The sequence below is a fragment of the Bombina bombina genome, chromosome 9 (genome assembly GCF_027579735.1).
Source record: "Bombina bombina isolate aBomBom1 chromosome 9, aBomBom1.pri, whole genome shotgun sequence".
Taxonomy (NCBI): domain Eukaryota; kingdom Metazoa; phylum Chordata; class Amphibia; order Anura; family Bombinatoridae; genus Bombina; species Bombina bombina.
Genome location: NC_069507.1, coordinates 132,632,604 through 132,642,425, shown reverse-complemented (window position 1 = coordinate 132,642,425; position 9,822 = coordinate 132,632,604). Strand labels below are relative to the sequence as shown.

Below are 9,822 nucleotides of genomic sequence, written 5' to 3'. Positions count from 1 at the left end.
GTACTGTAATTAGGTTTATGTGATAAGCACTCACATTGTTTAATCACCTCCAGAGAGCAGACTTCCAGGTGATAAGAAGGACTCCATTGTTTTCTTGTGTTTAAATTGTTTATTTGGTTAAGTAATGCAATTCTATTGTATCTTGTAAAAGGGCGTCTTCCCTCTATCTAATGTAAAATACTCTTCCAACCCCCCATCTGGTCTCAGACCTGCATAAATACTGGGCATATAGCCTCCCTCAATAAAGTACATTCTGTTTCACCCTCAAGATGGAGCCTGGTCTCATGTTTGGGGGGAATTAGCTGGGTTTGTGTGTGTTGCTGATCCCACATTCAGGGCATCTTTCATCTGGTATTAACCCTTGGTATCCGGGTGATACCATAACAATTGGTGGCAAGCGACGGGATGATCCTCATCACCCAGAAGAGCAACTACACATCCAGACCTAATGGGAGTACTGAATGAAAGGCTGAAAAGAGCTACCCTTAAAGACCTGCTAGAACAACGGGGCTGACAAGCCAGTAACCTCAGGAAGAGGGAGACTATTACAATACTGACCGAGATGGACGGAGTACCAGGGACCGAAGGAACCAATGGGCTTTGACCGGGCGGTTAAAATAAGACTGGCACATTATGGCCCCAACCCGACTACTGAAATTATCGACCGGGTCATAGCAGCTGTGGAAGCCAACCTACTTCGCCAAAGTCACAGCAACCCCAGTGGAAAATAGAAAAGTACATTTTGCAGCTTTTATAAACTTCCTGGAAACAGAAGGAGAGATTGATGGGTACCTTGCGGATTTTGAGAGGCAATGTGCCCTACACAAGGTACCTGCAGAGGACTGGGTCATGATATTATCCGGAAAATTATCCAGCCGGGCCAGCGAGGCTTTTCGGGCCTTTCCAGATGAGGAAGTCGGGGATTATAATGCTGTAAAAGAGGCTCTGCTCTCCAGGTATGCGATTACACTGGACACATACAGGAGATGGTTCAGAGACACTGTTAAACTAGCTGGAGATTCCTACGTTGAGTGGGCATGTAAGGTGCACCACACAGCAGCTCACTGGATGGCGGGGTGCCAAGCTGTATCCGGGGAAGAGGTGCTGCAGCTATTCCTGTTGGAACATTGCTTCAACAAGTTATCCGCAGGAGTTAGAGAGTGGGTTTGGGACCGTAAACCCTCCACCCTGCATGAAGCTGCTCGCCTGGCAGATGAGTATACGGATACCCGCAAACTGGACACTGCTACCACTAAGCCCCCTGCCAGAGTGGAGTACAGACCCACAGTCACCCCAGCAGCTACCAGTTACCAACCCCCGGCGCACCGCTCTACCACACGGCCTCCAGCCACAAACTATCTTCAGACAGCCCGGTTCAACTCACGGGACTACTCACAGCCTATTCGGTGCTTTGGATGTAAGAAACTAGGGCACAAAAGACCAGAGTGTCCCCTAAACACAGCGAACCAAGCACAGTCCTGGAGGAGACCCGCCGGCAGAAACCCACGTAACCCCCGGCCTGCGGCCCACTACGTAGAGGAGCAAGAATGCTGGGGCATCCTACATAAAGCAGACCCTGTGCAAGCTGCCCGCCGGGATAACCGGCAACTGGTTAAAGTGAATGGGAAGGAGGTCAGTGGTCTACGGGATACTGGTGCTACCATGACCTTGCTCTAAAAGAACTTGGTGTCCGAGAACCAGCCGGAGACACTGTGGCTGTGAGGGTAGCAGGGGGTGCTGTGTTCTGCCTACCTGTTGCCCAGGTACATTTGGATTAGGGAGGGGGCGCTAGACCTGTGAATGTGGGGGTCATGAAGGACTTACCTGCTGATGTTCTCCTTGGAAATAAATTACCCCCCCTTGTTTCTGCCTACACTCCCATGGGTCCCACCGATGTTAACCCTGTGACTACCCATGCCCAGATCCGTGCCGCAGAGACTGACCCACCTGCTGCTGAGCCCCAGGACGCTTAGCTCAGTAAATCTCTATCCGCTATTGATACGTGGAAGTCCCGTTACAACGTGCTGATGAAGGAGAAGAGTCAAGTAGAGGATGAAATGGTCACGTTAAACAATCACGTAACAGTGCTAGCGGGAGAGAAGAGGAGCGCAGAGGAAAAAGCACGTTTAGAATGGGAATCTCTGCTAGACAAGCTGCACCGACAGACCGCAGAAAACACCAGCTTCAGAGTGGAACATGAAACATTAAAGACAAACTTAGCGACACTGGAGGAGAAGCTGACGCTGGCTCATAGTGAGGTGCAGCAGCTCAAGGGCAACCTACGTCAGCATGAAGGGCTTGTGGATACTTATAAAGAGCAGGTACAAAAAACTTGTAAAGAAGCTGATGAGATTTTGAAGGACTGTTTAGCCCTAGTCTGGGCACTGAAGAAGTTGAACCCTTATTTATACGGACAGGAATTGTCTCTCATAACGGGAATACAGATGGATTGTCCCGGCAAACTGACATGCCTACCACCTCCTAGTCCGGTCATCCCCAAGTTGACCCGCCAAAGGGTCAAGCCGAGTCTTCCGGAGTATCCCACCAGGAGTGAGCCGTGTGACAGACTCCTCTGTAAGTACTGGAAGGGTTAACCTTGTTCAGCTTTGAGAAGCTATTTTCTAAAGACAGGTTTCCTGGCAGCATCTATTGTGTACTGTAATTAGGTTTATGTGATAAGCATTCACATTGTTTAATCACCTCCAGAGAGCAGACTTTCAGGTGATAAGAAGGACTCCATTGTTTTCTTGTGTTTAAATTGTTTATTTGGTTAAGTAATGTAATTCTATTGTATCTTGTAAAAGGGCGTCTTCCCTCTATCTAATGTAAAATACTCTTCCAACCCCCCATCTGGTCTCAGACCTGCATAAATACTGGGCATATAGCCCTCAATAAAGTACATTCTGCTTCACCCTCAAGATGGAGCCTGGTCTCATGTTTGGGGGGAATTAGCTGGGTGTGTGTGTGTTGCTGATCCCACATTCAGGGCATCTTTCATCTGGTATTAACCCTTGATATCCGGGTGATACCATAACAGTGCTCTTTGCCTCCTCCTGCTGGCCTAGAAGTGATATTCCCAACAGTAATTACTCAAGCCGTGGACTCACCATATCCGGAAAGAAATTTTTTTATCAGGTAAGCATAAATTTTCTTTTTTTTTTTTCTTTTAAGTTTTGAGCGCTATAGGGAAATTAATGACTACCACAAAAGCGCTGGTATTTTACCTCCCTATAACGCTGCTATTACAGGTTTAAAAAAAGCAGGCTTGCGCAGGCGATATGGTGGCGTTGAGCTCCATACCTCACCCAAATACAGGCGCTGCATCAATGGGGAGAGCCTGCAAAAAAAAAAGCCTAACACCTGCAATCGCGGGAAAAAAAAGCTCCGTAACGCAGCCCCATTGATGTCTATGGGGAAAGAAAAAGTTATGTTTAAACCTAACACCCTAACATAAAAAACACGTCTAAACACCCCTAATCTGATCTGCCGCCCCAACATCGCCGCCATATACATTACAGTTATTAACCCCTAATCTTGCCGCCCCCAACATCGCCGCCACCTACATAAATTTATTAACCCCTAATCTGCTGGCCCTAACATCGCTGCCACCTACCTACACTTATTAGCCCCTAATTTGCCACCCCCCAATGTTGCCGCCACTATACTAAAGTTATTAACCCCTAAACCTCTGGCCTCCCACATAACTAACACTACATAAATATATTAACCCCTAACGTAACCCTAACACCCCCTAAGAAATATAATTAAAATAAATCTAAATAAAACTTACAATTATTACCTAAATAATTCCTATTTAAAACTAAATACATACTTACCTATAAAATAAAACCTAAGCTAGCTACAAAATAACTAATAGTTATATTGTATCTATCTTAGGTTTTATTTTTATTTCACAGGTAAGTTTGTATTTATTTTAACTAGGTAGACTAGTTAGTAAATAGTTATTAGCTATTTACTAGCTACCTATTTAAAATAAATACAAAGTTACCTGTAAAATAAAACCTAACCTGCCTTACACTAAAACCTAACATTGCAATAAAATAAAATAAATTAACTTAATAAAATACAATTATCTAAATTACAAAAGAAAATAAACACTAAATTACACAAAGCGGGCAGAAGTCTTCATCCAGATGGCATCTTCTATCTTCATCCATCCGGCAAGGAGCGGGTCCATCTTCAAGACATCCGGCGCAGAGCATCCTCTTCTTCCAATCATCGCTGTAAAATGAAGTTCACTTTAAGTGACGTCATCCAAGATGGTGTCCCTTACATTCCGTTTGGCTGATAGAATTCTATCAGCCAATAAGAATTAAAGGGGAAAAAATACTATTGGCTGTTGCAATTAGCCAATAGGACTAAGCTTTCATCCTATTGGCTGATTGGATCAGCCAATAGGATAAAAGCTCAATCCTATTGGCTGATTGCAACAGCCAATAGGATTTTTCCCCTTTAATTCCTATTGGCTGATAGAATTCTATCAGTCAATTGGAATGTAAGGGACACCATCTTGGCTGACGAAATTTAAAGTGAACTTCATTTTCCAGCGACGATCAGAAGAAGAGAATACTCCGTGCCGGATGTCTTGAAGATGGACCCGCTCCCCGCGGATGGATGAAGATAGAAGATGCCGTCTGGATAAAGACTTCTGCCCGCTTGGATGAAGACTTCTGCCGCCTGGATGAGGATGGATGTCCGGTCTTCGCAAACTGTAAGTGGATCGTCGGGGGCTAGATTTTTTTAAGGGTTTATTGGGTGCATATTATTTTTAGCTTAGGGTTTGTGCACCGTAAAACAGCTAAATGCCCTCTTAAGGGCAATGCCCATCCAAATGCCCTTTTCAGGGCAATGGTTAGCTTAGGTTTATTTAGAAAGAATTTTATTTGGGGGGTTTGGTTGTGTGGGTGGTGGGTTTTACTGTTGGGGGGTGTTTGTATTTTTTTTTTACAGGTAAAAGAGCTGATTTCTTTGGGGCAATGCCCCACAAAAGGCCCTTTTAAGGGCCATTGGCAGTTTAGTGTAGGCTAGGTTTTTTTTTTATTTTGGGAGGGCTTTTTTATTTTTATAGGGCTATTAGATTAGGAGTAATTCTTTTTTATTTTTGATAATTTTGTTTTTTATTTTGTGTAATTTAGTGTTTATTTTTTTTGTAATTTAGATAATTGTATTTTATTAATTTAATTTAATTTATTTTATTGTAATGTTAGGTTTTAGTGTAAGGCAGGTTAGGTTTTATTTTACAGGTAACTTTGTATTTATTTTAACTAGGTAGCTAGTAAATAGTTAATAACTATTTACTAACTAGTCTACCTAGTTAAAATAAATACAAACTTACCTGTGAAATAAAAATAAAACCTAAGATTGCTACAATATTATAACTATTTGTTATATTGTAGCTAGTTTAGGTTTTATGTTACAGGTAAGTTTGAATTTAGTTTTAAATAGGAATTATTTATGTAATAATTGTAAGGTTTATTTAGATTTATTTGAATTATATTTAAGTTAGGGGGTGTTAGGGTTAGGGTTAGACTTAGGCTTAGGGTTACGTTAGGGTTAGGTTTAGAGGGTTAATATATTTATGTAGTGATGTGGGAGGCCAGAGGTTTAGGGTTAATAGTTTAATTTAGTATATTTCGTTGTGGGGGGCTTGCGGTTTAGTGGTTAATAGGTTTATGATAGTGGCGTTGTGGGTGGATGGCAGATTAGAGGTTACTAATCTTTAAGTAGTGTTTGCAATGCGGGAGGGTGGTGGTTTAGGGGTTAATAGGTTTATTATAATGGTGACGATGTCGGGGAGTGGTGGAATATGGGTTAATACATTTTAATAGTGGTGGCGATGTCCGGAGCGGCAGATTAGGGGTTAATACATTTATTATAGTGTTTGCGATGCGGGAGGGCCTCAGTTTTGGGGTTAATAGATAGTTTATGGGTGTTAGTGTACTTTTTAACACTTTAGTTATGAGTTTTATGGTACAGCTTTGTAACGTAAAACTCATAACTACTGACTTTAGATGGCGGTACGGATCTTGTCAGTATAGGGTGTACCGCTCACTTTTTGGTCTCCCAGGCAAACTTGTAATACCGGCGCTATGAAAGTCCAATTAAAAAAGGACTTTTTTAAAAGTGAGATACTGATGTTGCGTGACGGCCAAAAAGGTGTGCGGTACACCTATACCTGCAAGACTTGTAATAGCGGCGTTAGGGAAAAAGCAGCGTTATGAAGCATAATGATGCTTTATCACTCGTAATCCAAAACTCATAATCTAACTGAAAGTTGGGTCCATGAATAAAAACCGAACCTGTGTAGTTTACTTTTGGCTTTTAAAAGCGCGTTTCCTGATTGATCAGAAAATTTAGACCTCTCTTACACTTTTTAGCCGATTAAATATTTACTCTTGGTTTTGAAATGGCCCTGGTCCGAATTAAACCTGCATTTAAGCCTATTTCTCCTTCTAGGCATTTTAACCTGGTGTTAAATGACTTTGCAGGCTCTTCCTTTTGAGCCTGTTCATGTATTAGACATTAGACTACTTTCTTGCAAAGTGTTGTCTCTCTTAACCTTCTTTTTCTGCTAGAGGAGTTTGTTTGTATTGTCTACTCTCTCTTGTGAGTTTCCTTACCTGATATTCCAGCAGAATAAGTCTGTTTTGCCGACTACATTTTTTGCCTATTTCTTTCCTTAAACAAAATTAGTAGGGAGATTGTTAATCCCTTTTTTTGTCCTGATCCTAAGAATGCTTCTGGAAAATCTTTGCAATTTTAAAATCTTGTTAGAGCATTGAGATATTGGGGCCCATTAATCAAGTTCCAGATTGAGCTTGAGGGCCCGTGTTTCTGGCGAGCCTGCAGGCTCGCCAGAAACAGCAGTTATGAAGCAGCGATCTAAAGACCGCTGCTCCATAACCTGTCTGCCTGCTCTGAGCAGGCGGACAGACATCACTGCAATTCAACCCGATCGAGTACGATCGGGTCGATTGACACCCCCCTGCTGGTGGCCGATTGGCCGCGAATCTGCAGGGGGCGGCGTTGCACCAGCAGTTCACAAGAGCTGCTGGTGCAATGCTGAATACGGCGAGCGTATTGCTCTCCGCATTCAGCGAGGTCTGGCGGACCTGATCCGCACTATCGGATCAGGTCCGCCAGACCTTTGATAAATATCCCCCATTATGTTAATGCTACTAAGGTTTTCAGACAAACTCAGTTCTTTCAAGCTACGATTAGAATCAGACCAGACCACAGTATAGAATTTTATTTCTTTTCCAGAAGCTTTGAGATTCACTCCAGAGTTGGTTTGATAATGCTTGGGAGAGCCTGGTATCTTGTCCCTGTCTATTAGTCAAAAGGAGCGCAGCTCAGTTGGACAAACTATTGCAGATGTGAGTGAGGATAGAGAATTTGCTGCAATAAGGTAAGAGATTTATTGTATTAACTTTATTTAATTAGTGCAAACTTATGCACATCCTTAAAATAAAGTTCTGATGATAGGTTTCATTGTATTAAAGGGACACTCATGTCACAATTAAACTTTCATAATTCAGATAGAGCATGCAATTTTAAACAACTTCCCAATGTACTTCCATTAACAAAATGTGCACATTCTTTTTATATTTACACTTTTTGAGTCACCAGATCCTACTGAACATGTGTAAGAATTCACAGAATATACGTATATTAGGGATGGGCGAATGTTTTGCAACATTCGAAAAATAAAACGAATTTTAACACATTTGTTCGTTCGAATCGAATTTCGAATGTTTACATAACATTCTAACATTCCATTTTCGAATGTTTGGTTTCGAATTTTACGATTACATTTGAAAATATTAATTTCGAAAATTCTAATTTATATTTGTAATAGTATTTCTAATGCTTTCTTTAAATGTAATATTCGAATTATGCAATAGTCTATATAGAAACATTCGAAAGGATATATTTGTATCTATTATGTATCAATTTACTAGATTCCCTCCCTACCACATGAACTATTGAACTTCTGATTAGTATTTGTTAAATAGAATGTTAAATTCAAAATTTCCAATGTAGACATTCGATATAATTATAAACATTCGAATTAGAAAGTGACATTCGAAAACTGTAAATAGCATTCGATTAAAGAATTTTTAAGAATATTCGTTCTTATCAACATTCAGATTTATAATTCGAATTTCGGTAATAACATTTGTTCTAACATTTGAATTCGGAAATTTCCACATTCGCCCATCCCTAACGTATATGCATTTGTAATTGGTTGATGGCTACATGAGGAGTGGAAATAGACAGAACTTTGAAGTTTGTCAGAAAAAATCTACTACTCATTTGAAGTTCTGACGTTAGTTATATTGCATTGTCTTTTTTTAGACATGTGCACAGTGGAAAAATTGGTTTCGGACCGATTCGGATTTTTCTAATTTCGTTTCGGATCGATTAAATTGCATACATTTGAATGTATTTTCATTCGGATTCGAATAAATTCAGATGTATTCGGATGTATTCGTTATGGATTTGACTCATAAATTCGGAAGTTCGGTAAGTGTTATGTTGATTCAGATGCTTCCAAGTTACACAAACAACATTATTTCACTGTTATATCTCATTAAATCTCACTAAATTAAATTTTTATACTGAATTATGATTAGTCCATGGCCATTCGAATGTAATAAATAAATCCAAACTAATTCGGATTTATTTGTTACAAATGCATTCGGATTAGTTTAGTTTCATAGCTAGGGTAATTTGGAAATTCAAATCAATTCGAATCTCCGAATTTGGCGAATTTGGCCGAATTTCGATTTGGAATGAAACGCACATGTCTAGCATTTAGCATAGGGGCACACTTATCATTGTTTATTCATCATGTCATATTACATTTACTAGTGAAAGAATGACAATAAATAAATAGTGATCATAGACTTATGTCTAATCCAGGTAAAGGGTGAGGAATCACAAAGTTGTATTTGTGCTGAGGGTGTGTGCATGCATTGACACTCTCAGTTTTATAGTAGCAAACATAGTAAACCATGGGAAGGACAGTTTCCTGGCTCCAGAGCCAAGTTTACAGAGATAAAAGATTGCTGCCCACAGCTCACTGGAGTGCAGTAGTACAAGATATCTTAGTAGGTATTTTACTCTCTTAACTTCTATCTTCTTGTGAACATTATTATGGATTTCTAATGCCACAATTTTCATTCTCTTTACACAGTGTTCTCAATATGATTAGCTTTTGGTATATGCAAATCCTATTGCTCTTCCTGTCTTTCAAGGTGTCTCTAGGTAAGAAATGCCATTTTTTTATTTAGTTTGTTTCATATTTTGTCATAATTTTTTTCTGTTGTATGATTATGATCCTTATTTTTCTGGATGCCTAAAATTGTGTACTTTTATTTCAGTAAAAGAACAGATTTGTTTTAATAAGAACACAGATTTATTTTGATAACGCTTTGCTATTGTATAGAATGTTATATTTTGATTTGGAGAGACACATATTAATTAGACATTTGAACATTGTCAATTAACACTTAGCACCTGGTTGTTAACGTTACAGTAAAGTCAAAATTAAACTTGCATGATTTAGATATAGCATGTAAGTTTAAGACACTTATAAATGCACTATTTTCAAATGTGCTTTGTTCTCTTGGTATCCCTTGTTGAAAAAGAATAGAAATATATTCTGCACTAGTGGGAGCTAGCTGCTGATTGGTGCATGCCACGTTTGTCTTTTGTGATTGGCTAACTAAATGTGTTCAGCTAGCTGCCAGTAGTGCAAAGCTGTTCCTTTAGGAAAGGATGATAACAAGAGAATGA

General features: G+C 40.0%; 1 protein-coding gene across 1 annotated transcript in view; it reads left to right on the top strand.

Moving 5' to 3' along the window:
• The first annotated feature begins 9,095 nt into the window (after positions 1-9,095).
• Positions 9,096-9,822, top strand: part of LOC128640072 (lectin) — a 33,261-nt gene continuing 32,534 nt past the window's right edge. The window contains exons 1-2 of the mRNA XM_053692397.1: positions 9,096-9,138; positions 9,221-9,291. Of these exons, the coding sequence (XP_053548372.1) occupies positions 9,231-9,291 (61 nt within the window). The 5' untranslated portion in view covers positions 9,096-9,138; positions 9,221-9,230. The remainder of the gene's footprint in view (positions 9,139-9,220; positions 9,292-9,822) is intronic.